Source organism: Lonchura striata, chromosome 34 (assembly GCF_050655825.1).
Source record: "Lonchura striata isolate lonStrDom1 chromosome 34, ASM5065582v1, whole genome shotgun sequence".
In the NCBI taxonomy this organism is placed as follows: domain Eukaryota; kingdom Metazoa; phylum Chordata; class Aves; order Passeriformes; family Estrildidae; genus Lonchura; species Lonchura striata.
Window position 1 is genome coordinate 5,295,116 of NC_140736.1, and position 27,954 is coordinate 5,323,069.

The 27,954-nt window shown below is 55.0% G+C and overlaps 2 protein-coding genes across 11 annotated transcripts; one reads left to right on the forward strand and one right to left on the reverse strand.

Moving 5' to 3' along the window:
* Positions 1 to 236: 236 nt before the first annotated feature.
* On the reverse strand, positions 237 to 13,287 carry PLD3 (phospholipase D family member 3). Of its 10 annotated transcripts, none has more exons than XM_085564684.1 (11): positions 13,250 to 13,287; positions 11,026 to 11,092; positions 9,974 to 10,012; positions 9,774 to 9,895; positions 8,894 to 9,702; positions 6,724 to 6,844; positions 6,514 to 6,641; positions 4,320 to 4,520; positions 3,939 to 4,244; positions 1,781 to 1,880; positions 237 to 701 (listed from the first exon to the last, which is right to left on the reverse strand). In XM_085564684.1, exons 2-11 carry the CDS (start codon positions 11,050 to 11,052, stop codon positions 350 to 352), a joined length of 2,205 nt encoding a protein of 734 aa, XP_085420810.1. In that variant the 5' UTR covers positions 11,053 to 11,092; positions 13,250 to 13,287; the 3' UTR covers positions 237 to 349. The 10 variants fall into 10 exon arrangements, with proteins under 10 accessions (XP_085420810.1, XP_085420808.1, XP_085420812.1 ...); XM_085564681.1 differs by having other exon boundaries at positions 238 to 701; positions 11,026 to 11,064; XM_085564687.1 differs by having other exon boundaries at positions 456 to 701; positions 9,525 to 9,702; positions 11,026 to 11,064.
* Positions 13,288 to 27,921, forward strand: C34H19orf47 (chromosome 34 C19orf47 homolog). Its single transcript, XM_085564735.1, has 8 exons — positions 13,288 to 13,353; positions 14,307 to 14,352; positions 17,908 to 17,995; positions 19,184 to 19,298; positions 19,383 to 20,115; positions 21,132 to 21,511; positions 22,454 to 22,549; positions 23,768 to 27,921. Exons 2-8 carry the CDS (start codon positions 14,349 to 14,351, stop codon positions 23,984 to 23,986), a joined length of 1,635 nt encoding a protein of 544 aa, XP_085420861.1. The 5' UTR covers positions 13,288 to 13,353; positions 14,307 to 14,348; the 3' UTR covers positions 23,987 to 27,921.
* The last annotated feature ends 33 nt before the right edge of the window (positions 27,922 to 27,954 follow it).

A 27,954-nucleotide genomic window follows, 5' to 3' on the forward strand; every position in this document is an offset into this window, starting at 1 on the left:
GGAGGAATTTGGGGGTCCAGGAAGGAGTTTGGGGGACCAGGGAGGAATTTGGGGGTCCAGGGATGGAATTGGTGGTCCAGGGGAGGGGTTTGGGGATCCAGGGAGGAATTTGGGGGTCCAGGAAGGAGTTTGGGGATCCAGGAAGTAATTTGGGGGTCCAGGAAGGAGTTTGGGGGACCAGGGAGGAATTTGGGGGTCCAGGAAGGAGTTTGGGGATCCAGGGAGGAATTTGGGGGACCAGGGAGAATTTTTTGGGACCAGGGAGGATTTTTGGAGGTCCAGGGATGGAATTGGGGGTCCAGGGAGGATTTTGGTGGTCCAGGGACAGAATTGGGAACCAAGGGAAGCCTTAACAAGGGAAAGGTTTGAAGTTCCAACGAGGAATTTGGGTACCCAGGGATGAGATTTGGCAATCCAATAACCACAACCCCCCACTCAAACCACACGGACGCGACTCGCCCAAAAACCCGTTTTTCTTTATTTTTCCCCTCAAAACGGCCGGCCCCGGCTCTAGCGGGGCCCGCAGCGGTCGCTCCAGCGCTCGGCCTCGGCGATGTCCACGCTGTGGCCGGAGCTCCAGTCCCGCTCGAAGACGTCGCGGAGCCGCTGCCGGAACGAGCCCGCGCCGGGCCCCGGCTGCGCCACCACCAGCGCCGCGCCCGCCGTGCGCTCGAAATAATCCCCGGACCAGTTGGACGTGCCTGGACGTTTTGGGCAGAAGAAACGGAGAGGGTTCGCACCCCAAAAAAAAAAAAAAACCCACCCGAAACGGCGCAAAACGCCCCCAAAATGCGCCTTGAGTACCTCGAAAAGATCCCGAAATATGGCAAAACCACCTCGGAATACTTCAAAACACACCGAAATGGCCCAAAACGTCCCCCCGCCCCCCAAAACACCGCAAGAGATGGCAAAACCGCCCCAAAGTGAACCGAACTGCCCCAAAAAACACCAAAATGGCACAAAATAGCCCAAAAAGGTCTCAAAATTGCCATGAAGTGCTCCAAGATGTTCCAAACACGCCCAAATGCCACAAAACATCCCATAACACCCCAAAAAAATGCCCTAAAATGACCCCAAACGCCCTAAAATGTCCCAAAACGCTCCAAAACACCCCAACGTGCCCTGAGATGCCCCAAAACACTCGAAAATGCCCCAAAACTCCCCAAAAACGCCCCAAAACACCCCAACCCCCCCCGTAACACCCTGAAATCCTTCAAAGTTCCCCAAAATGTTCCCAAAATGCCCTAAAACATCCCAAAACTCCCCACAACGTCACAAAATGCCCCAAAATGCCCTAAACTGTTCAAAATTCCCAAAACTCCCCAGAACACCCCAACACCACTCCAAAACACCCCAGAACACCCCAACACCTCCCTGAAACCCCCAGAACACCCCAAAACATTCCAAACCTCTCCAAAACACCCCAGAAGCCCCACAACACCCCAACACCTCCCCAAAACACCCCAAAAACTCCCCAGAACACCCTAAAATGCCCCCAAAAACCCCAACACCCCCTCAAAAACTCTCCAGAACACCCCAAAATGCCCCAACACCACCCCAAAACGCCCCAACACCTCCCCAAAACTCCCCAGAACACCCCAAAACACCCCAACACCATCCGAAAACCTCCAGAACACCCCAAAACGCCCCAAAACACCCCAACACCACCCCAGAACATCCCAATACCACCCCAAAACACCCCAGAACACCCCAAAACCTCCCAGAACACCCTGAAACACCCCAAAACTCCCCAGAACAGCCCAGAACAGCCCAAACTGACCGACGTAGGCGACCTTGTCGGTGACCATGTACTTGGTGTGGCTGACGCGGGCGAAGGGGATGCGGCTCTGCGCCGCGCTGGCCGGCACCAGGAACAGCCGCTGCGCGCCGGGACGGCACCGACACCGGGGTTGGCACCGGCACCGACACCGGGGATTGGCACCGACCCCCCGGGATTGTCACCGACCCCGGGATTGGCACCAACACCGACACCGGGGACGGCACCGACCCCGGGATTGGCACCAACCCCGGGATTGGCACCGACACCGACACCGGGGACGGCACCGACCCCCCAGGATTGTCACTGACCCCAGGATTGTCACCGACCCCCCGGGATTGTCACTGACCCCCGGGATTGTCACCGACCCCGGGGTTGGCACCGACACCAACACCGGGGATTGTCACCGACCCCCCGGGATTGTCACTGACCCCCGGGATTGTCACCAACCCTGGGATTGGCACCAACCCCCAGGGATTGTCACCGACCCCCTGGGACTGTCACCGACCCTGGGACTGTCACCGACACCCCTGCATTGTCACCAATCCCGGGATTGTCACCGACCCCGGGATTGGCACCGACACTGACACCGGGGACGGCACCGACCCCCCGGATTATCACCGACCCCGGATTGTCACCGACACCACCCCAGGGACCGTCACCGTCACCACCCCCAGGGATTGTCACTGACCCCAGGATTGGCACCGACCCCGGGATTGGCACCGACCCCCGGGGCTTGTCACCGACCCCCAGGGATTGGCACCGACACCAACACCGGGGACGGCACCGACCCCGGGATTGTCACCGACCCCCCCAGGATTGGCACCGACCCCGGGATTGGCACCGACACCGGGATTGGCACCAACACCGACACCGGGGACCGGCACCGACCCCGGGATTGGCACCGTCACCACCCCCAGGAATTGTCACTGACCCCAGGATTGTCACCGACCCCGGGATTGGCACCGACCCCGGGGTTGGCACCGACACCGACACCGGGGATTGTCACCGACCCCCCGGGATTGTCACTGACCTCCCTGGGATTGTCACCGATCCCGGGATTGTCACCAACCCCCAGGGATTGTCACCAACCCCCCGGGATTGTCACCGACCCCAGGATTGTCACCGACCCCCCGGGATTGTCACTGACCCCCCAGGATTGTCACCGACACCCCTGGATTATCACCAACCCCAAGATTGTCACCGACCCCCCGGGATTGTCACCAACCGCCCGGGATTGCCACTGACCCCCCGGGATTGTCACCAACCCTGGGACTGTCACCGACCCCGGGATTGTCACCTCCCCACCAGGGACTGTCACCACCCCCTGAGGGGATTGTCACTACCTGAAGGGGACTGTCACCAACCCCTTGATGCCACTGTCACGCCCCTGCCACCCTGATGTCACCACCACCACCCTCGATGTCACCGCCACCCCCGATGTCACCATCACCTCCCAATGTCACCGTCACCCCCTGATGTCACCACCAGCCCCCAATGTCACCGCCACCCCCGATGTCACCATCACCTCCCAATGTCACCACCACCCCCTGATGTCTCTGCCACCCCCCAATGTCACCACCACCCCTGACGTCACCGTCACCCCCCTGATGTCCCCGTCACCCCCAAAATCCCTGTCACCCCTGACATCACCACCACCCCTGATGTCACCATCACCCCCCGACGTCCCCGTCACCCCCCGATGTCACCGTCACCCCCTGATGTCACCATCACCCCTGATGTCACCATCACCCCCCTGACGTCACCATCACCCCCCTGACGTCACCATCACCCCCGACATCCCCGTCACCCCCTGATGTCACCGCCACCCCCCTTATGTCACTGTCACCCCTGATGTCACCGTCACCCCCAATATCCCTGTCACCCCTGACATCACCACCACCCCCCTGATGTCACCGTCACCCTCCTGACGTCACCGTCACCCCCCAATGTCACCGTCACCCCTGATGTCACCATCACCCCTCAATGTCACCACCACCCCTGATGTCACCGTCACCCCCTGACGTCCCCGTCACCCCCAATATCCCTGTCACCCCTGACGTCCCCGTCACCCCCAATATCCCTGTCACCCCTGACGTCACCATCACCCCCTGACGTCCCCGTCACCCCCGCTGTCCCCGTCCCCGCGCCCGGCACCCACCACCTCCACGCCGAAGCCGGTGCGGTTGTCGGCGAGGGCGGCCAGCGACCGCAGGAAGGGGAACATCTCGGCGCGGCTGTGGCCCCAGCAGCCGGCCAGCAGCCGCAGCCGCACGCCGCGCTGCACCACGGCGCGCCGCAGCCGCTCGTCGATGGCCGCCCAGAAGCGCCGCGGCCGCGAGAACTCCGTGCCGGCCACGTAGCTCATCACCGCCACGTCCACGAACGCCTCGGCGCCGTCCACCGCGCCCAGCAGCGCCTCCAGGTCCCCGGTGCGGCCGGCGGCGCAGAGCGGCGGCGGCGAGCTCTGCCGGGAGTGGCGGCTCAGCCCGGCGCGCTCGCCCGCCGCCGTGCCCGGCGCGCCCCGTGGCGCGGCACCCACCGAGAAGTAGACGGCGGCCGCGGTGCCGTTGAGCGTGGTCTCCAGCGGCGTCTCGGCGTTGATGGCGGTGGAGAAGCTGTCCGGCCACGGCGCCGGGATGGACGCGCCGGGAACGCCCAGGGCCCAGTAGGCCTCGAAGATTTTGCCCAAATCTTCGGCCAAGCAGCTGCAGTTGTAGATGGCGGCTCCGAGCTCCTTCACCTGCGGCGAGCGGCGCCGGCGACGCGTGGGACGGCGCCGGATGTCCTCCCCGGACGGCAAATTTGGGACGGCCCCGGCGCCGGGGGTGGGTGGTGCCCGAGATGTTGGGTTCGGTGACAACCGGAGGGTTTGGCATTGTTGGCGTTGGGTTTGAGTCAACCTCATTGGGGTTGGGTCAACCTCATTGGGTTTGGCACCATCCATTGGGTTTGGGGTCAACCCCATTGGGTTTGGCACCATCCATTGGGTTTGGGGTCAACCCCATTGGGTTTGGGACCATCCATTGGGTTTGGGGTCAATCCCATTGGGTTTGGGGTCAATCCCATTGGGTTTGGGACCATCCATTGGGTTTGGGTCAACCTCATTGGGTTTGGTGCTGTCCATGTTGGGTTTGGGGTCAACCCCATTGGGGTTGGGACCATCCATTGGGTTTGGGGTCAATCCCATTGGGTTTGGGGTCAACCTCATTGGGTTTGGGACCATCCATTGGATTTGGGGTCAACCCCATTGGGTTTGGCACCACCCATTGGGTTTGAAACCAATCCCGTTGGGTTTGGCGCCACCCATCGGGTTCAGCACCAATCCTGTTGGATTTGGCACCAACCCCATTGGGTTCCACACCAATCCTGTTGAGTTTCGCACCACCCATCGGGTTTGACACCAATCCCGTTGGGTTTGACACCAATCCCGTTGGGTTCGGCACCACCCGTTGGGTTTGGCACCAATCCCATTGGGTTTGGCACCACCCATCAGGTTTGACACCACCCATCGGGTTTGGCACCAATCCCATCGGGTTTGGCACCAATCCCGTTGGGTTTGTCACCAATCCCGCTGGGTTTGGCACCGCCCATCGGGTTCGGCACCAATCCCGCTGGGTTTGGCACCGCCCATCGGGTTCGTCACCAATCCCGCTGGGTTTGGCACCGCCCATCGGGTTCGGCACCAATCCCGTTGGGTTTGACACCACCCGTTGGGTTCGGCACCAATCCCATTGGGTTTGGCACCACCCATCGGGTTTGACACCACCCATCGGGTTCGGCACCAATCCCGTCGGGTTTGTCACCAATCCCGCTGGGTTTAGCACCACCCATTGGATTTGACACCAATCCCGTTGGGTTTGGCACCACCCATCAGGTTTGGCACCACTCATCAGGTTTGGCACCAATCCCGTTGGGTTTGACACCACCCATTGGGTTTGGCACCAATGCCATTGGGTTTGGCACCACCCATCAGGTTCGGCACCAATCCCGTTGGGTTTGGCACCAATCCCGTTGGGTTTGTCACCAATCCCGTTGGGTTTGACACCACCCATCGGGTTCGGCACCAATCCCGTTGGGTTTGACACCAATCCCGTTGGGTTTGGCACCACCCGTTGGGTTCGGCACCAATCCCGTTGGGTTTGACACCACCCGTTGGGTTCGGCACCAATCCCATTGGGTTTGGCACCACCCATCAGGTTTGACACCACCCATCGGGTTCGGCACCAATCCCATCGGGTTTGTCACCAATCCCGTTGGGTTTGACACCACCCATCGGATTTGGCACCAATCCCATCGGGTTCGGCACCAATCCCATCGGGTTTGGCGCCAATCCCGTTGGGTTTGGCACCAATCCCGTTGGGTTTTGCACCACCCATTGGGTTTGGCACCAATCCCGTTGGGTTTGGCACCAATCCCATCGGGTTCGGCACCAATCCCGTTGGGTTTGTCACCAATCCCGCTGGGTTTGGCACCACCCATCGGGTTCGGCACCAATCCCGTTGGGTTTGGCACCACCCATCGGGTTCGGCACCAATCCCGTTGGGTTTGGCATCACCCATCGGGTTTTGGCCCCAATCCCGTTGGGTTTGTCACCAATCCCGTTGGGTTTGACACCACCCATCGGGTTCGGCACCAATCCCATCGGATTTGACACCAATCCCGTTGGGTTTGTCACCAATCCCGCTGGGTTTGGCACCTCCCATCGTCTTCGCCCCGCCGCCGGCACCACCCACCTGCGTCAAGGCCCTCCAGTCCATGTTGGCGCTGCCGATGTAGAGATGGACGCCGTCCACCAGCCAGAACTTGGTGTGCAGCACGCCGCCGGTGAGGCGCGGCATGTCCACGGCGCGCACCGCCGCACCTGCGGCGCCGGCACCGGGCGTGTCCCACCGCGCCGTCCCCCCGAGACCCCCGGGACCCCCGAGACCCCCGGGCCCGCTCACCGCTGCGCTCCAGCGCCCGCAGGTCGTCCGTGGGCGCCGCCGGCGAGGGCGCGCTGACCGCCACGCGCACCGCCACGCCGCGGCCCGGCAGCCGCAGCAGCTCCGCCAGGACCTGCTCGCCCTGCGGGGAAAAACGGGGGAAATTGGGGGGAAATGGGGAAAAATGGGGAAAAATGGGGAAAAAAGGCAAAAAAAAGGGAAAAATTGGGAAATAAATGGGAAAAAATGGGGGAAAAATGGGGAAAAATTGGGGAAAAATGGGGAAAAAATGGGGAAAAATGGGGGAAAATGGGGAAAAATGGGGAAAAAAGGCAAAAAAAAGGGAAAAATTGGGAAATAAATGGGAAAAAATGGGGGAAAAATGGGGAAAAATTGGGAAAAAATGGGGAAAAAATGGGGAAAAATGGGGAAAAATGGGGAAAAATGGGGAAAAAATGGGGAAAAAATGGGGAAAAATGGGGAAAAATGCGGAAAAATGGGGAAAAAATGGGGAAAAATGGGGAAAAATGGGGAAAAATGGAGAAAAATGGGGAAAAAATGGGGAAAAAATGGGGAAAAAATGGGGAAAAAAGGCAAAAAAGAGGGAAAAATTGGGAAATAAATGGGAAAAAATGGGGGAAAAATGGGGAAAAATTGGGAAAAAATGGGGAAAAAATGGGGAAAAAAAGGGGAAAAAAAAGGGCAAAAATGGGGAAAAAATGGGGAAAAAAAAGGGCAAAAATGGGGAAAAATGGGGGAAAATGGAGAAAAATGGGGAAAAACGGAGAGAAAATTAGGAGAAATGGGGAAAAATGGGGGGAATTGGGAAAGAATGGGGAAAAAATGGGGGGAAATGGGGGAAAATGTGGGGGAATGGGGGAAATTGGGGGAATGGGGGAAAATTGGGGAAAATGGGGGAAAATTGGGGGAAATGAGGTGGAAATGAGGTGGAAAAAATGGGGGGAAATTGGGGAAAAACGGGGGGGGAATGGGGAAAAAATGGAGAAAAAAATGGAGAAAAAATGGGTAAAAAAATGGCAAAAAAGGGGGAAAAATGGGGGAAAAATGGGGAAAAAAATGGCAAAAAACAGGGGAAAATTGGGAAATAAATCGGTAAAAATGGGGAAAAAATGGCAAAAAAATGGGGAAAAAATGGGGAAAAAATGGGAAATAAATGGGGAAAAATGGGGGAAAATGGAGAAAAAATGGTAAAAAATGGGGAAAAATTGGGAAATAAATGGGAAAAAATGGGGGAAAAATGGGGAAAAAATGGCAAAAAATGGGGGAAAAATGGGGAAATAAATGGGAAAAAATGGGGGAAAAATGGGGAAAAAAATGGCAAAAAAAAGGGCAAAAATGGGGAAAAATGGGGGAAAATGGAGAAAAAATGGGAAGAAAAAAATGGCAAAAACCAGGGGAAAATTGGGAAATAAATGGGAAAAAATGGGGGGAAAATGGGGAAAAAATGGGGGAAAAATGGGAGAAAAATGGGAAATAAATGGGGAAAAATGGGGGAAAATGGAGAAAAAAATGGGTAAAAAATGGCAAAAAATGGGGAAAAATGGGGGAAAAATGGGGAAAAAATGGCAAAAAACAGGGGAAAATTGGGAAATAAATGGGTAAAAATGGGGAAAAAATGGGGAAAAAATGGGAAATAAATGGGGAAAAAATGGGAAATAAATGGGGAAAAATGGGGAAAAAATGGAGAAAAAATGGTAAAAAATGGGGAAAAATTGGGAAATAAATGGGAAAAAATGGGGGAAAAATGGGGATAAAATGGGGAAAAAATGGGGAAAAAATGGGAAATAAATGGGGAAAAATGGGGAAAAAATGGAGAAAAAATGGTAAAAAATGGGGAAAAATGGGGGAAAAATGGGGAAAAAAATGGCAAAAAACAGGGGAAAATTGGGAAATAAATGGGTAAAAATGGGGAAAAAATGGCAAAAAAATGGGGAAAAAATGGGGAAAAAATGGGAAATAAATGGGGAAAAATGGGGGAAAATGGAGAAAAAAATGGGTAAAAAATGGCAAAAAATGGGGAATAAATGGGGAAAAATGGGGGAAAAATGGGGGAAAAATGGGGAAAAAATGGGGAAAAAATGGGGAAAAAATGGGGAAAAAAGGGGCTAAAAATTGGCAAAAAAGGGCAAAAAAAGGGCAAAAAAGGGGGAAAATTTGGGATGTGTCCAACCTGCTGGGCGCTGGGCTCGTGCGTGCGCGTGTCGCCGTTGGTCAGGGTCCAGTAGAAGGAGGCGATGTCCAGGCGGCGCCGGGCCGAGCGCAGCAGCCCCCCAAAAACGATGGGGAAAAATGGGGAAAATGGGGAAAAATGGGGGAAAATGGAGAAAAAATGGGGGAAAATGGAGAAAAATTGGGAAGAAAAAATGGCAAAAAATGGGGGAAAAATGGGGGAAAAATGGGGAAAAAAATGGCAAAAAACAGGGGAAAATTGGGAAATAAATGGGTAAAAATGGGGAAAAAATGGCAAAAAAATGGGGAAAAAATGGGGAAAAAATGGGAAATAAATGGGGAAAAATGGGGAAAAAATGGAGAAAAAATGGCAAAAAATGGGGAAAAATTGGGAAATAAATGGGGAAAAATGGGGAAAAAAATGGAGAAAAAATGGTAAAAAATGGGGAAAAATTGGGAAATAAATGGGGAAAAATGGGGGAAAAATGGGGCAAAAATTGGGAAAAAATGGGGCAAAAATGGGGAAAAAATGGGGAATAAATGGGGGAAAAATTGGCAAAAAAGGGCAAAAAAAAGGGCAAAAAAGGGCAAAAAAAGGGCAAAAAAGGGGGAAAATTTGGGATGTGTCCAACCTGCTGGGCGCTGGGCTCGTGCGTGCGCGTGTCGCCGTTGGTCAGGGTCCAGTAGAAGGAGGCGATGTCCAGGCGGCGCCGGGCCGAGCGCAGCAGCCCCAGCCAGGCCTGGCCCGTGCTGGGCCCGGCCGCGGGCTCCGGCTCCAGCCCCTCGGGGATGCTCTCCACCAGCGCGATCCTGCCGGATTTGGGGATTTTTGGGGTGTCCTGGGGGGTTTTTTGGGGGATCCCCCCGAAATTTGGATTTACCTGCAGGTGTTCTCGCAGGCGGCGGCGGCGGCGGTGGGGTGGAGGTGAAGGTGGTGGAGGAGGAGGAAGGTGAGGAGGAGGAGGATGGAGAGGCCGGCGAAGAGCGCGGTGCAGCTGGGGCGCTGGGGGAGCCCCAAATTTGGGGGTTTGGGTGAAATTTTTTGGGGTTCCATCCCATCCAGAGGCGGGGATGGGGGTACCTTGGGGCGCGGCGCCGCCCGCGGCTCCAGAGGGTCCAGCTGGGGGGGAAGGAGCCGAATTTGGGGGGTGAGGACCCCAAATTTTGGGGGGGGAAATGGGTTGAGACACACCCCGAAATTACCAGGATCGCCCCCCCCCCCCCCATTCCCAGGGGGTCCCCAGGGAGTTTGGGGTGGGGGGACCCCAAAATTTGGGGAGCTGGGGGCTCTGGGATCCCAAATTAAGAGGTTTGGGACCCCCAAATTCAGTTTTTGGGGCAGGGAATCCACAGGAGTTGGGTTTTGGGGTGTCCCAGGAATCCTAAATTTGGGGTTTGGGGCAGGGAATCCATTGATTTGGGTTTTGGGGTGTCCCAGGAATCCCAAATTTGGGGTTTGGGGCAGGGAATCCATTGATTTGGGTTTTGGGGTGTCCCAGGAATCCCAAATTTGGGGTTTGGGGCAGGGAATCCCCCCAGTTTGGGTTTTGGGGTCTCCCAGGAATCCTAAATTTGGGATTTGGGGCAGGGAATACATTGATTTGGGTTTTGGGGTGTCCCAAGAATCCTAAATTTGGGGTTTGGGGCAGGGAATCCATTGATTTGGGTTTTGGGGTGTCCCAGGAATCCCAAATTTGGGATTTGGGGCAGGGAATCCACTGATTTGGGTTTTGGGGTGTCCCAGGAGTCCCAAATTTGGGGTTTGGGGCAGGGAATCCATTGATTTGGGTTTTGGGGTGTCCCAGGAGTCCCAAATTCAGTTTTTGGGGCAGGGAATCCATTGATTTGGGTTTTGGGGTGTCACAGGAGTCCCAAATTTGGGATTTGGGGCAGGGAATCCACTGATTTGGGTTTTGGGGTGTCCCAGGAGTCCCAAATTCAGTTTTTGGGACAGGGAGTCCCCCAGTTTGTGTTTTGGGGTACTCTGGGACCCCCAAATTTGGGTTTTTTGGGGGTTCCCCAGCCCAGGATCCCCAGGTTTGGGGTTTGGGGCAGAGAATCCGCCCCAGTTTGTGTTTTGGGGCGCTCTGGGACCCCCAAATTTGGGTTTTTTTGGGGTGTCCCCAGCCCTACCTGCGCGTAGGCTCCGTCCAGTCCCATCCCGGCACGAGGCTGGAACAGGAAAATCCGGATTTACCCCCTGGGGGGGTTGGGGTTTTTGGGGTGCGGGGCAGGGGAGGGACACCAAAAATCCCCGGGGTTCAGGGGAGGGACCCCAAAAATCCCCGGGGTTCAGAGGAGGGACCCCAAAAATCCCCGGGGTTCAGAAAAAACCCCAAAAATCCCCGGGGTTCAGAGGGACCCCAAAATCCCCGGGGTTCCGAAAAAAACCCCAAAAATCCCCGGGGTTCAGAGGGGACCCCAAAAATCCCCGGGGTTCAAGGGAGGGACCCCAAAAATCCCCGGGGTTCAGGGGAGGGACCCCAAAAATCCCCGGGGTTCCAAAAAAAACCCCAAAAATCCCCGGGGTTCAGAGGAGGGACCCCAAAAATCCCCGGGGTTCAGAGGAGGGACCCCAAAAATCCCCGGGGTTCCGAAAAAAACCCAAAAAATCCCCGGGGTTCAGAGGGGGGACCCCAAAAATCCCCGGGGTTCCGAAAAAAAACCCAAAAATCCCCGGGGTTCCGAAAAAAAAACCAAAAATCCCCGGGGTTCAGGGGAGGGACCCCAAAAATCCCCGGGGTTCAGAGGGGACCCCAAAAATCCCCGGGGTTCAGAAAAAAACCCCAAAAATCCCCGGGGTTCAGGGAAGGAACAATTTTGGGGTCAGTTTGGGGACACTTTTGGGGTCAGTTTGGGGCCACTTTTAGGGCACAATGTGACATTTTTGGGGTCAGTTTGGGGACACTTTTGGGGTCAGTTTTGGGACATTTTTGGGGCCAGTTTGGGGACACTTTTGGGGTCAGTTTGGGGACACTTTTGGGGTCAGTTTTGGGGACACTTCTAGGGCACAATGTGACATTTTTGGGGTCAGTTTGGGGACACTTTTGGGGTCAGTTTTGGGGACAATTTTAGGGCACAATGTGACATTTTGGGATCAGTTTGGGGCCAGTTTTGGGGCCAGTTTTGGGACACTTTTGGGGTCAGTTTGGGGACACTTTTGGGGACAATTTTGGGGTCAGTTTGGGGACACTTTTAGGGCACAATGTGACATTTTGGGATCGGTTTGGGGCCAGTTTTGGGGTCAGTTTTGGGGACACTTTTAGGGCACAACGTGACATTTTTGGGATCAGTTTGGGGACATTTTTGGGACATTTTTAGGGCTGTTGGGGGCCACTTTTGGGGGCTGTTTGGGGACAATTTTAGGGCTGGTTCAGGGACAAATTTGGGACACATTTTGGGGCCGTTTGGGGCCACTTTTGGGGCCGTTTGGGGCCACTTTTAGGGCCAGTTTAGGGACAAATTTGGGGACACTTTTGGGGTCAGATTTTGGGCAGTTTCGGATCAATTTTGGGGCAGTTTTGGATCAGTTTTTTGGGGCAGTTAAAGATCTGTTTTGTGGCAGTTTTGGCCCAGTTTTTGGGCGGTTTCGGATCAATTTTTTGGGCAGTTTCAGGTCAGATTTTGGGCAGTTTCGGATCAGTTTTTGGGCAGTTTCAGATCAGTTTTGGTTGAGTTTTTGGGCAGTTTCAGATCAGTTTTTTGGGCAGTTTCAGCTCGTTTTTTGGGCAGTTTCAGATCAGTTTTTGGGGCAGTTTCAGATCAGTTTTTGGGGGCAGTTTCGGCTCGGGTTTTGGGCTGTTTCGGGGCAGTTTTTGGGCGGTTTTGGTTCAGTTTTGGGGCGGTTTCGGGGCAGATTTTGGGCCCAGTTTCGGGGCCGTTTCGGCTCGGTTTTTGGGCAGTTTCCGATCAATTTTTGGGCAGTTTCGGATCAGTTTTTTGGGCAGTTTCGGGGCAGTTTTGGGGCAGTTCCGGCTCGTTTTTTGGGCAGTTTCGGATCAGTTTTTGAGCAGTTTCGGATCAGTTTTTTGGGCAGTTTCGGGGCAGTTTTTTGGGCAGTTTCGGATCAGTTTTTGAGCAGTTTCAGATCAGTTTTTGGGCAGTTTCGGGGCAGTTTTTTGGGCAGTTTCGGCCCGGATTTTGGGCAGTTTCGGATCAGGTTTTGGGGCAGTTTTTGGGCAGTTTCGGCCCGGATTTTGGGCAGTTTCGGATCAGTTTTTGGGGCAGTTTTTGGGCAGTTTCGGATCAGTTTTTGGGGCATTTTTTGGGCAGTTTCGTCTCGTTTTTGGGGCAGTTTCGGGGCAGTTTCGGGTCCCTCCCGCCGCCGCTCCCCCCCCGCCCCCCCCGCCCTTGGTACCGTCCAGCGCCGCCCGCGCGCTCCGTCCGCTGGGGGGCGCCCTCCCGGCCCCGCCCCTCCGCTGACGTCACTTCCGGCGCGGCCCCGCCATGGGCCCGGGGGAGGTGAGGGGGGGGGGGAGGAATTGGGGGGAAAAAGGGAAATTTGGGGGAAAAAAGGGAAATTTGGGGGGAAAAAGGGAAATTTGGGGGGAAAAAGGGAAATTTGGGGGGAAAAAGGGAAATTTTGGGGGAAAAAAGGGAAATTTGGGGGGAAAAAGGAAATTTGGGGGGGGAAAGGGAAATTTGGGGGGAAAAAGGGAAATTTGGGGGGAAAAAGGGAAATTTGGGGGGAAAAAGGGAAATTTGGGGGGAAAAAGGGAAATTTGGGGGGGAAAAGGGAAATTTGGGGGGAAAAAGGGAAATTTGGGGGGAAAAAGGGAAATTTGAGGGAGAAAAAGAAATATTTGGGGGAAAAAGGGAAATTTGTGGGGAAAATGGGAAATTTGGGGGGGGAAAGGGAAATTTGGGGGGAAAAAGGGAAATTTGGGGGAAAAAAGGGAAATTTGGGGGGAAAAGGGAAATTTGGGGGAAAAAAGGGAAATTTGGGGGGAAAACGGGAAATTTGGGGGGGAAAAAGGGAAATTTGGGGGCAAAAAGGGAAATTTGGGGGGAAAAAGGGAAATTTGGGGGGGAAAAGGGAAATTTGTGGGGGAAAAGGGAAATTTGGGGGCAAAAAGGGAAATTTGGGGGGAAAAAGGGAAATTTGGGGGGGAAAAGGGAAATTTGGGGGGGAAAAAGGGAAATTTGGGGGGAAAAAGGGAAATTTGGGGGGAAAAGGGAAATTTGGGGGGGAAAAGGGAAATTTGGGGGGGAAAGGGAAATTTGGGGGGAAAAAGGGAAATTTGTGGGGGAAAAGGGAAATTTGGGGGGGAAAGGGAAATTTGGGGGGAAAAGGGAGATTGAGGAGGGGTCTGGGGCGTTTTGGGGGGATTTTGGGGGGATTTTGGGGGTCTCTGGGGTGGGGTGGGGGTGGGGCAGCCCCTCAGACCCCCCTGACCCCTCCCCTCCCCCCCCAGGCCGCTCCTGCCTGATCCGGCTCCGCTCAACCCGGCCCGGCCATGGGTGAGGGACAGAGCACAAAACGAGCCCAAAAACCCCCCAAAAATCACCCAAATCCCCTGGAACGGCCCCAAAATCCCCTGGAACGGCAAAAAATACCCCAAAATCCCCAGAAACAGCCCCAAAATCCCCAGAAACGGCCCCAAAATCCCCTGGAATGGCCCCAAAATCTCCTGAAACAGCCAAAAATACCCTAAAATCTCCTGAAACGGCCCCAAAATCCCCAGAAACGGCCCCAAAATCCCCAAAAAAGGCCCCAAAATCCCCTGGAATGGAACAGCCAAAAATACCCCAAAATCTCCTGAAATGGCCCCAAAATCCCCTGGAATGGCCCCAAAATCCCCTGGAACGGCAAAAAATACCCCAAAATCCCCAGAAACAGCCCCAAAATCCCCAGAAACGGCCCCAAAATCCCCTGGAACAGCCAAAAATACCCCAAAATCTCCTGAAATGGCCCCAAAATCCCCAGAAACGGCCCCAAAATCCCCTGGAACAGCCAAAAATACCCCAAAATCCCCAGAAACGGCCCCAAAATCCCCTGGAATGGCCCCAAAATCTCCTGAAACAGCCAAAAATACCCCAAAATCCCCAGAAACAGCCCCAAAATCCCCAGAAACGGCCCCAAAATCCCCTGGAACAGCCAAAAATACCCCAAAATCTCCTGAAATGGCCCCAAAATCCCCTGGAATGGCCCCAAAATCCCCTGGAACAGCCAAAAACATCCCCAAAACCACCTAAAATCCCCTAAAACAGCCCCAAAATCCCCTGAAACATCAAAAAATACCCCAAAATCTCCTAAAACGGGCCCAAAGTCCCCTGAAACAGCCAAAAACCCCCCAAAAACCACCCCGAATCCCCTGAAACACCCTCCAAATCCCCAAAATCCCCCCAAAAAACCCCAAAATCCCCCGAAGCAGCCAAAAACACCCCAAAAATTCCACAGAAAGCACCTCCAAATTTTCTTAAAAACCTCTCAAAAATCCCTTTAAAATGCTCCGGGTGAAGGCTGGACCCCCCCAAAAAATCCCCAAAAAAATCCCCCAAAAATCCCCCAAAAAATCCCCCAAAAAATCCCCCAAATCCCCCCCAAAAATGCCCCAAATCCCCCCAAAAATGCCCCAAATCCCCCAAAAATCCCCCCAAAAATCCCCCAAATCCCCCCCAAAAATCCCCCAAATCCCCCCCAAAAATCCCCCAAATCCCCCCCAAAAATCCCCCAAATCCCCCCCAAAAATCCCCCAAAAATGCCCCAAATCCCCCCCAAAAATGCCCCAAATCCCCCCCAAAAATCCCCCCAAAAATCCCCCCAAAAATCCCCCAAATCCCCCCCAAAAAATCCCCCAAATCCCCCTCAAAAATGCCCCAAATCCCCCCAAAAATCCCCCAAATCCCCCCCAAAAATGCCCCAAATCCCCCCAAAAATCCCCCAAAAAATCCCCCCAAAAATCCCCCAAATCCCCCCCAAAAATGCCCCAAATCCCCCCAAAAAATCCCCCAAATCCCCCCAAAAATGCCCCAAATCCCCCCAAAAATCCCCCAAATCCCCCCAAAAATGCCCCAAATCCCCCCCAAAAAATCCCCCAAAAAATCCCCCCAAAAATGCCCCAAATCCCCCCCAAAAATGCCCCAAATCCCCCCAAAAATCCCCCAAAAAATCCCCCCAAAAATCCCCCAAAAAATCCCCCCAAAAATGCCCCAAATCCCCCCAAAAATCCCCCAAAAATCCCCCTCAAAAATGCCCCAAATCCCCCCAAAAATCCCCCAAATCCCCCCCAAAAATGCCCCAAATCCCCCCAAAAATCCCCCAAAAAATCCCCCCAAAAATCCCCCAAATCCCCCCCAAAAATCCCCCAAATCCCCCCCAAAAATGCCCCAAATCCCCCCAAAAATCCCCCAAAAAATCCCCCCAAAAATCCCCCAAATCCCCCCCAAAAATGCCCCAAATCCCCCAAAAATCCCCCCAAAAATCCCCCAAATCCCCCCCAAAAATCCCCCAAATCCCCCCCAAAAATCCCCCCAAAAATCCCCCCAAAAATCCCCCCAAAAATCCCCCAAATCCCCCCAAAAATCCCCCCAAAAATCCCCCAAATCCCCCCCAAAAATCCCCCCAAAAATCCCCCCAATCCCTCCCCTCCCCCTCCGTTAATCCGGGAACAGCTGGGAACGCCTGGAATGACCCCGGGGTGACCCCGGGCTGCCCCTCCCCCTCCTGAGCCCTTCCCCTCCCCCATCCCCTCCCCCATCCCCCAAATCCCATTTTTCCACCTCCTCATTCCCATCATTTCCCCTAAAATCCCATTTTTTTTCCTCTACCAAATCCCACCTTTCCACTGTTTCAATCCCTTTTTTCCCCTCTAAAATCCCTTTTTTTCCCACCAAATTCCCATTTTTTACCCCAAATCCCATTTTTCCAACCCTTTTCAACATTTTTCCCCCCTTTTCCCCCCATTTTCCCTGATTTCCCCCCGTTTTTTCCCATATTTCCCCCTGTTTTCTCCCACTTTTCCATTTCTCCCCATTTCCACCCATTTTTCCCCATTTTCTCCCATTTCCCCCCAATTTTTCTGCATTTTCCCCCTATTTATCCCTATTTCCCCACATTTTTCCCCATTTATCTCGATTTTTTCCCTGTTTTCCCATTTTTTCCAATTTTCTCCCCATTTCCCCCATTTATTCCCACTTTATCCCCGTTTCCACCATTTTTCCCAATTTATCCTCATTTTTCCCCAATTTACCCTCACTTATCCCCATTTTCTCCCCTTTTTCCTCCTTTCCCCCATTTTTCCCGTTTCCCCCCATTTTCCTTTGCTTTATTTTCACATTTTTCCCCATTTATCTCGATTTTCCCCCAACTTTTCTGCATTTCCCCCATTTCTCCCAATTTCCCCCCATTTTTCCCCATTTATTCTCATTTTTCCCCATTTTCCCTCATTTTCCCCCCGATTTTTCCCATTTTTTCCCATTTTCCCCCCGATTTTTCCTGTTTTTCCCCATTCCCCCCAATTTCCCACTGTTTTTCCCCATTTATTCTCATTTTTCCCCATTTCCCCCCATTTTCCCTCATTTTCCCCCCTGATTTTCCTGTTTTTTCCCATTTCCCCCCCGATTTTTCCCGTTTTTTTCCCATTTCCCCCCCGATTTTCCTGTTTTTTCCCATTTCCCCCCCGATTTTTCCCGTTTTTTTCCCATTTCCCCCCCGATTTTCCTGTTTTTTTCCCATTTCCCCCCCGATTTTTCCCGTTTTTTTTCCCATTTTCCCCCCGATTATTCCCGTTTTTTTTCCCATTTCCCCCCCGATTTTTCCCGGTTTTTTCCCATTTCCCCCCCGATTTTTCCCGTTTTTTTTCCCATTTCCCCCCCGATTTTTCCCGGTTTTTTCCCATTTCCCCCCCGATTTTTCCTGTTTTTCCCTCATTTCCCCCCCGATTTTTCCCGTTTTTTTTCCCATTTCCCCCCCGATTTTTCCCGTTTTTTCCTCATTTCCCCCCCGATTTTCCCCGTTTTTCCCCATTTTCGCCCGTTTTTTGCCCAATTTTGCCGTTTTTTGCCCCGTTCCAGCCACCTCGGAGTGGCTGCGCTTCTTCGAGGACGCCGGGATCCCCCCGGGCCCCGCCCTGGGCTACGCCGTGGCCTTCGTGGACAACAGGTGGGACCCCAAAATTGGGGTGAAAAACCCAAAAATGGGGTGAAAAACCCGAAAATGGGGATAGGAAACCCAAAATTGGGGAGAGAGACCCAAAAATGGGGAGAGAGACCCAAAATTGGGGATAGGAAACCCAAAATTGGGCTGAGGGACCCCGAAATGGGCTGAGATACCCAAAAATGGGCTGAGGGACCCCGAAATCGGGGAGAGAACCCCAAAAATGGGCTGAGAAACCCGAAAATGGGGAGAGAACCCCAAAAATGGGGATAGAAAACCCAAAATTGAGCTGAGAGACCCCGAAATTGGGGAGAGAACCCCAAAAATGGGCTGAGAAACCCCAAAATGGGGTGAGAGACCCAAAAATGGGAAGAGAAAACCCAAAATTGGGGCTAGAGATCCCAAAAATGGGGAGAGACCCCTGGGATTTGGGATCCGGGGATTTGGGATCCCTCACCGGATCCCAGCGGATCCCTCTCCTGCGGGATCCACAAGGACCTGGTGGGGTCACGGGGGTTGGATCCCACATTGGATCCCTCAGTTGATCCCAGCGGATCCCTCTCCCTGCAGGATCCACAAGGACCTGGTGGGGGTCACCAGGGTGGATCCCTCAGCAGATCCCTCAGTGGATCCCTCTCCCGTGGGATCCACAAGGACCTGGCGGGGATCACCGGGGTGGATCCCTCAGCAGATCCCTCAGCGGATCCCTCTCCCGCAGGATCCACAAGGATCTGGCAGGGGTCACGGGGGTGGGATCCCACATTGGATCCATCACCAGATCCCTCAGTGGATCCCTCTCCCGCAGGATCCACAAGGACCTGGTGGGGTCACCGGGGTGGATCCCTCAGCGGATCCCTCAGCGGATCCCTCAGCGGATCCCTCAGCGGATCCCTCAGTGGATCCCTCTCCCGCGGGATCCACAAGGACCTGGCAGGGGTCACGGGGGTGGGATCCCACATTGGATCCCTCACCGGATCCCTCAGTGGATCCCTCTTCCCGCAGGATCCACAAGGACCTGGCGGGGGTCACAGGGGTTGGATCCCTCACCGGATCCCTCAGTTGATCCCAGTTGATCCCAGTGGATCCCTCTCCTGCAGGATCCACAAGGACCTGGCGGGGGTCACGGGGGTTGGATCCCACACCGGATCCCTCACCGGATCCCTCAGTTGATCCCAGTGGATCCCTCTGCCGCAGGATCCACAAGGACATGCTGCTGGAGCTGACCAAGGAGCTGATGAAGGACCTGGGCGTGACGGCCGTGGGCGACGTCATCGCCATCCTGCGCCACGCCCGCCTGGTGCACCGGCAGGTACGGGATCCCCCGGGATCCCCCGGGATCCACTGAGGGATCCGGGCCGGCCCCGACCCCGCCGTGTGCCCGGGCTCCCCGCAGGAGATGTGCCGGGCGGCCTCGGAGGCGCTGCGGCCCCGGGCGGCCGCCGGATCCCGGCGGGATCCGCTGGATCGCCGGGAGCGGGAGCGCCAGGATCACCGGGATCGGGAGCGCCAGGATCACCGGGATTGGGATCACCAGGATCGGGATCGCCAGGATCCCGGGGATCGGGAGCGCCAGGATTGGGATTGCCAGGATCCCCGGGATCGGGAGCGCCAGGAGCAGCGGGATCGGGATCACCGGGATTGGGATTGGCGGGATCCCCGGGATCCCCGGGATCCCGTCGGGGCGGCGGGCAGGATGATCACCAAGAGCCTGAGCCGGGATCCCGCCCCCCGGCGCCCCCCCGGCGCCGGGATCTGCGTCACCGTCCCCAACGGCGCCGGTAAGGCCGGGAGCGGATCCCCGCACCGGATCCCCACACCGGATCCCCCCAAACGGGGCTTCCCCCCGCCCAGAAGATCCTGGGATCTCTCAGGGATCCGCTGGGGAGCCGGGATCCCCAGTCGGGGTTTTTCCCGGCTTGAAAGATCCTGGGATCCCCCAGGAATCCACTGTGGGGCCGGGATCCCCAAATGGGATCCCCAGCCGGGGATTTTCCTGCCCAGGAGATCCCAGGATCCCTCAGGGATCCACTGTAGGGCTGGAGAGCCTGGGGGAGGCCAGGGGGTGGGGATCGGGGGATCCAGAGGGGTTGGGATCCACCCCGAGGGGCTGGGATCCACCCAGAGGGGCTGGGATCCACCCTGAGGGATCAGGAGGGGCTGGGACCCATCCCGAGAGATCAGAGATGATCCTGAGGGATCAGGAGGGGCTGGGATCCATCCAGAGGGATCAGGGAGAATCCAGAGGGATCAGGGAGGGGCTGGGATCCATCCCGAGGGATCAGGAGGTGTTGGGATCCACCCCAGAGGGATCAGGGAGGATCCGGAGGGATCAGGGAGGGGCTGGGATCCACCCCAGAGGGATCAGGGAGGATCCAGAGGGATCAGATGGGGCTGGGATCCGCCCAGAGGGGTTGGGATCCACCCTGAGGGATCAGGGAGGGGCTGGGATCCATCCCGAGGGGCTGGGATCCATCAGGAGGGGCTGGGATCCATCCCGAGGGGCTGGAATCCCTCCCGAGGGATCAGAGATGATCCTGAAGGATCAGGGAGGGGCTGGGATCCATCCTGAGGGATCAGGGAGAATCCGGAGGGATCAGGGAGGGGCTGGGATCCATCCTGAGGGATCAGGGAGAATCCGGAGGGATCAGGGAGGGGCTGGGATCCACCCCAGAGGGATCAGGAGGGTCTGGGATCCATCCCGAGGGGCTGGGATCCATCCAGAGGGATCAGGGAAAATCCAGAGGGATCAGGGAGGGGTTGGGATCTATCCCGAGGGGCTGGGATCCATCCAGAGGGATCACGGAGGATCCAGAGGGATCAGATGGGGCTGGGATCCACCCAGAGGGACCAGGGAGGGACTGGAATCCATCCCGAAGGACTGGAATCCATCCTGAGGGATCAGGGAGGATCCAGAGGGATCAGGGAAGGGCTGGGATCCACCCAGAGGGATCAGGAGGGGTTGGGATCTATCCCAAGGGGCTGGGATCCATCCAGAGGGATCACGGAGGATCCAGAGGGATCAGGGAGGGGCTGGGATCCATCCAGAGGGATCAGGAGGGGCTGGGATCCCCCTGGCAGGACCAGGGGTCTGTGGATCCCGGCGGATCCCGGCGGATCCCTGCCCGATCCCTGTCCCCTGCAGGCGGCTCCGGCCCCGCGGCGGCTCCGGCGGCTCCGCGGCAGCGCCGGGTGACGGCGGCGGCGCCGGGGCGCTACCGGATCTCCGCGCCCGAGCGCCGGATCCCGCGGCAGATCCCGCGGCTGATCCCGCGGCAGATCCCAGGTGCGGATCCCCGGCGGATCCCCGGCGGATCCCCGATCCCGCAGCCCCGCACTTCCCTGCTGGGAAAGGGCAGGGGATCCCGAATTTCCCCTCCTGGGTCCTGGAATTCCCCTCCCGAATCCCAGATTTCCCATCCAGATCCCAGATTTCCCCTCCTGGATCTCAGATTTCCCCTCCAGATCCCAGATTTCCTCTCCTGGATCCCGGATTTCTCTTCCAGATCCCAGAATTTCCTTCCCAGATCCTAAATTTCCCTTCCAGATCCCAAATTTCCCCTCCCAAATCCCAGATTTTCCTTCCCAGATCCCAGATTTCTTCCAGATTCTGAATTTCCCTCCCAGATTCCAGAATTTCCTTCCCAGATCCTAAATTTCCCTTCCAGATCCCAGATTTCCCCTCCCAAATCCCAAATCTTCCTCCCAGATCCCAGAATTTCCCTCCCAGATCCCGAATTTTCCCTCCCAGATCCCAGAATTTCCCTTCCAGATTCTGAATTTCCTTCCCAGATCCCAGATTTCCTCTCCCAAATCCCAGATTTCCCTCCCAGATCCCAGATTTTCACTCCAGATCCTAAATTTCCCTCCCAGATCCCAGATTTCCTCTCCCAAATCCCAGAATTCCCTTCCCAGATCCCGGATTTCCCTCCCAGATCCCAGAATTCCCCTCCTGGATCTCGAATCCCCCATTTTCCCCAAAATCTTCCATTTTTCCCCAAATCCCCCCATTTTTCCCCAAACTCCCCCAAAATCCCCCATTTTCTCTCCAGATCTACCATTTTCCCCCCAAACCCCCCATTTTCCCCAAATCCCCCCATTTTTTTTCTCCCAAATCCCCCCATTTTTTTTCCCCAATTCCCCATTTTTCCCCAAAATTCCCCATTTTTCCCCAAATTTCCCCATTTTTCCCCAAATCCCCCCATTTTCCCCAAATCCCCCATTTTTCCCCAAAATCCCCCATTTTTTTCCCCCAATCCCCCATTTTCCCCCCAAAATCCCCCGTTTTCCCCCCAAATTCCCCATTTTTCCCCCCAAATTCCTCATTTTCCCCCCAAATTCCCCGTTTTCCCCCCAAATTCCCCATTTTCCCCCCAAATTTCCCATTTTCCCCCCAAATTCCCCATTTTCCCCCCAAATTCCCCATTTTCCCCCCAAATTTCCCATTTTCCCCCCAAATTCCCGATTTTCCCCAAATCCTGGGATTTTTGCCCCGTTCCAGCCCCGGCCCGGCCGTCGGTGTTCGAGCGCCTCGGGGCCGAGGCCAAAGCGGCCGCGGGGAAGGTGAGGGGGATCCCGGGGATCCTGAGGGATCCGGGGGGATCCAGGGGGGATCCCGGGGATCCGGGGGGATCCAGAGGGATCTGGGGGATCCGGAGGGATCTGGGGGATCCGGAGGGATTTTGGGGGGGATCGGGGGGGATCCAGGGGATCCGGGGGGATCCAGAGGGATCTGGGGGGATCCGGAGGGATCTGGGGGGATCTGGGGGGGGATCCTGGGGGGATCTCGGGGATCTGGATGGATTGGGGGGATCCGGAGGGATCTGGGGGGAATCCGGAGGGATCTGGGGGGGATTAAGGCAGGGGTCCAGTGGGGGATCCTGGGGGGATCCTGGGGGATCTGGGGGAGTCCAGAGGGATCTGGGGGGAATCCTGGGGGGATTTGGGGGGATCTGGGGGTAACTGGGGGGATCCAGGGGGATTTTGGGCAACTTGGAGGGGATTTGGGGAGTCCAGAGGGATCTGGGGGGATCCAGAGGGATCTGGGGGGGATTAAGGCGGGGGTCCAGTGGGGGATCCTGGGGGATCTGGGGGAGTCCAGAGGGATCTGGGGGGAATCCCGGGGGGATCTGGGGGGATCCTGAGGGATTTGGGGGGGATCCGGGGGGATCGGGGAGGTCCAAGGGGAATTTGGGGGTAACTGGGGGGATCCAGGAGGATTTTGGGGGACTTGGAGGGGATTTGGGGGGATCCTGAGGGATCGGGGGGGATCCAGGAGGATTTGGGGGGGGGTGGGGGGGTGGTGGTGTCCAGAGGGATCCTGGGGGATCTGGAATCCAGGGCGGGATCTGGGATCCACTTGGGGATCGGCATGGGGGGATCCTGGGCGGGATTTGGGATCCGGGGCAGGATCAGGAGTCAGGACCCAGGGTGGAATCAGGCTCAGGGATCCAGGGCGGGATCTGGGATCCACTCAGGGATGGGCCATGTGGGATCTGGGGCAGGATCTGGAATCCAGGGCGGGATCTGGGATCCACTTGGGGATCAGCCAGGCGGGATCCTGGGTGGGATTTGGGATCTGGGGCAGGATCAGGAGTTGGGATCCAGAGCGGGATCAGGCTCAGGGACCCAGGGCGGGATCTGGGACCCACTGGGGGATCCGGGATCCACCCTGGACCGACTGGGGGATCCGGGATCCACCCTGCACCCACTGGGGGATCCGGGATCCACCCTGCACCCACTGGGGGATCCGGGATCCACCCTGCACCCGCGTCCCCGCAGCCCTCGGGGGTGTTCAGCCGCCTGGGCGCGGCACCGGGGGACTCGCCGGGGGATCCGCCGGGGGATCGGCCGGGGGATCCGGCGGATCCCGAGGCGCTGCCGTACGCCGGCGTGCTGAAGCGGCGCCGCGAGGGCGCCGGGCCGGCGGCGCAGGACGGCGCCGTGTCCAGCAGCAGCTCCGGTGGCGTCTTCCGCAGGCTGGGCCGCCCGCCCCGCTGAGAGCCCGTCCCGGGGATCCACCGGGATCCACCGGGATCCACCGGGATCCACCGGCAACAAGAACTGGGGTCCCTGCGAGAGGGGATCCTGCTGGATCCGCTGGGATCCACTGGCAACAAGAACTGGGGTCCCTGCGAGAGGGGATCCCACTGGATCTTCCGGGATCCCCTTGGAATCAGCAGGAATTGGCCGGGATCTGCCAGGATCCAATGGGCGAGAGCCGGTCCCGGGGATCCACCGGGATCCACTGGCAACAAGAACTGGGGTCCCTGGCAGTGGGGATCCTGCCGGATCCACTGGGATCCCCTTGGAATCAGCGGGAATGGGCTGGGATCTGCCAGGATCTGATGGGAGCGACGGCGAGAGCGGATCCACTGGGATCCACCGGGATCCACCGGGACTGGCAACAAGAACTGGGGTCCCTGCGAGAGGGGATCCCGCTGGATCCACCGGGATCTGCCGGGATCCACTGGCAACAAGAACTGGGGTCCCTGCGAGAGGGGATCCTGCTGGATCTGCGGGGATCCCCTTGGAATCAGCGGGAATTGGCTGGGATCTGCTGGAATCTGATGGGAGCAACGGCGAGAGCGGATCCACTGGGATCCACCGGGATCCACCGGGACTGGCAACAAGAACTGGGGGCCCTGCGAGGGGGGATCCTGCTGGGATCCCGCCGGGATCAGCCGGGATCTGGCGGGACGGGTGGCGAGATCGGGGATCCTTGTGAGTGGGGATCTGGCCGGATCCACCGGGATCCCCCTGGAATCCGCCGGGACCGGCACCAGGAGCGGGGATCTGTGTGTGTGAGTGGGGATCCAGCTGGGATCGACCCCGGGGGATCCCTCGGGATTGAGCGGGAATAGAGGGGATCCCCTGGGGAAAAAAGGGGGGGATCCAGCTGGAATCGAGGGGGATCCAGCCGGAATCGAGGGGGGATCCCCTGGGAATCGAGGAGGATCCAGCCGGAATCTAGGGGGATCCAGCCGGAATCGAGGGGGGATCCAGTCGGAATCGAGGGGGATCCCCTGGGGAAAAAAGGGGGGATCCAGCTGGAATCGAGGGGGGATCCAGCCAGAATCGAGGGGATCCCCTGGGAATTGAGATGATCCCCTGGGAATCGAGGGGGATCCAGCCGGAATCAAGGGAGGATCCAGCCGGAATCGAGGGGGGATCCAGCCGGAATCGAGGGGATCCCCTGGGAATCGAGGGGGATCCAGCCGGAATCGAGGGGATCCCCTGGGAATCGAGGGGGATCCAGCCGGAATCGAGGGGATCCCCTGGGAATCGAGGGGGATCCAGCCGGAATTGAGAGGATCCCCTGGGAATCGAGGGGGGATCCAGCCGGAATCGAGGGGATCCCCTGGGAATCGAGGGGGATCCAGCCGGAATCGAGGGGGGATCCAGCCGGAATCGAGGGGGGATCCAGCCGGAATCGAGGGGATCCCCTGGGAATTCCCCCCGGAACCGAGGCTGGATCCCGTGCGGATCCCGTGGGAACCCCCGGGTGGATCCCCCCAGCAGATCCCGAGGCCAAAGCAGCCCCAAAATCTCCTTTTTTCCCCCCAAATTCCCGGATCCTTTCCCGGGATTCGGGAGCCCAGGCCCCCAAATCCCAGCCGGGGCCGGATTTGTATTCCCAAGTTTTGGGGTTTTATTCCCAAATTTTCTGGGGTTTTATTCCCAATTTTGGGGTTTTATTCCCAATTTTGGGGTTTTATTCCCAATTTTGGGGTTTTAGTCCAAATTTTTTGGGTTTTAGTCAAAATTTCTGGATTTTTATTCCAAATTTCTGGATTTTTATTCCCAATTTCTGGATTTTTATTCCAAATTTCTGGGGTTTTATTCCCAATTTTGGGGTTTTATTCCCATTTTCTGGATTTTTATTCCCAATTTTTTGGGTTTTATTCCCAAAATTTCTGGATTTTTATTCCCAATTTCTGGGGTTTTATTCCCAATTTCTGTAGTTTTATTCCCAATTTCTGGATTTTTATACCAAATTTCTGGATTTTTATTCCAAATTTCTGGATTTTTAGTCCAAATTTTTTGGGTTTTATTCCCAAAATTTCTGGGGTTTTATTCCCAATTTCTGGATTTTTATTCCAAATTTCTGGGGTTTTATTCCCAAATTTTCTGGGGTTTTATTCCAAATTTTGGGGTTTTAGTCCAAATTTTTTGGGTTTTAGTCAAAATTTCTGGATTTTTATTCCAAATTTCTGGATTTTTATTCCCAATTTCTGGATTTTTATTCCAAATTTCTGGGGTTTTATTCCCAATTTTGGGGTTTTATTCCCAATTTCTGGATTTTTAGTCCAAATTTTTTGGGTTTTATTCCCAAAATTTCTGGGGTTTTATTCCCAATTTCTGGATTTTTATTCCAAATTTCTGGGGTTTTATTCCAAATTTCTGGGGTTTTATTCCCAATATCTGTAGTTTTATTCCCAATTTCTGGATTTTTATTCCTAATTTCTGGGGTTTTATTCCCAATATCTGTAGTTTTATTCCCAATTTCTGGATTTTTATTCCCAATTTCTGGATTTTTATTCCAAATTTCTGGGGTTTTATTCCCAATTTCTGGATTTTTATTCCAAATTTCTGGGGTTTTATTCCCAATTTCTGGGGGTTTATTCCCAATTTCTGGGGTTTTATTCCCGATTTCTGGATTTTTATTCCCAATTTTCTGGGGTTTTATTCCCAATTTTCTGGGGTTTGATTCCCAATATTTGGGGGGTTTTATTCCCACTTTCTGGATTTTTTTTCCCATTTTCTTGGATTTTTATTCCCATTTCCCCCCAAAAAATTTTGTTTAAAAAAAAAAAAAAAATTAAAATCCCTGAGGGGAATTTTAGGAGCAACTTCCCAAAAAAAACCCCAAATCCTTCCTAAAAAACCCTAAATCTTCAAAAAACCCCAAAATCCACCCAAAAAAAAACCCCAAATCCTCCCCAAAAACCCCAAATCCCCCCAAACGTCCCAAAATCGCTTCAATTTGTGGATTTTGGCCCCAGGGCTTCCCAGAAATTCCAAAATTCTTCATTTCCCCCAAATTCCCTCTGGCCACAAACCCCAAAATTGGGATTTTGGCCCCAAAATTGGCCATTTTTGTTCTTCCCCAAAATCAGGTTTTTTTCTTCCCCAGAATTGGGGTTTTCCCCCAAAATTTGGGTATTTTTCCCCAAAATTGAGGGTTTTTTACCCCAAAATTGAGGTTTTTTTACCCCAAAATTGAGGTATTTTTCCTCAAAATCGAGGTTTTTGTATTCCCTAAAAATAGGGGTATTTTTCCCCAAAATTGGTTTTTTTCCCCCAAAATGAATTCGGGGCAGGGGACAGCGAGCTGGGGGATTTTTTAATCAGGAAAAAACTGAAATTTGGGATTTTTCCGATCCAATTTGTGCCTTTAACCCGAATTTGGGATTTTTTTCCCCCAAATTTGGGATTTTCCTCCACCAATTTGTGCCTTTTCCCCCAAATTTGGGATTTTTACTTGGGTTTTTTTTCCCCCAAATTTGGGATTTTTTCCTCCTTCAATTTGGGTTTTTCTCCTCCAATTTGGGACTTTTATTTGTGGTTTTTTTCCCCAAATTTGGGACTTTTTTCTTCTTCAATTTGGGTTTTTCCCCCAAATTTGGGATTTTCCGCTCCGCTTTGTGTTTTCCCCTCAAATTTGGGACTTTTATTTGTGTTTTTTCCCCAAATTTGAGATTTTTTTCCCCCAAATTTGGGATTTTTTTCCCCAAATTTGGGATTTTTTTTTCCCTCCGATTTGTGCCTTTTCCCCCAAATTTGGGACTTAAATATTATTTGTGTTTTTCCCCAAATTTGGGATTTTCTCCCCAAATCCCGGCTGGTTTTTTGCCGGCGCTTCGGGTGAATTCTCGCGGGAGCTTTTTTGGCAATAAAAGCGTGAAATGCAAATAAAAATTAATTTATGCAGATTTATGCAAATGAGCTTCATTAACGGATAGGTG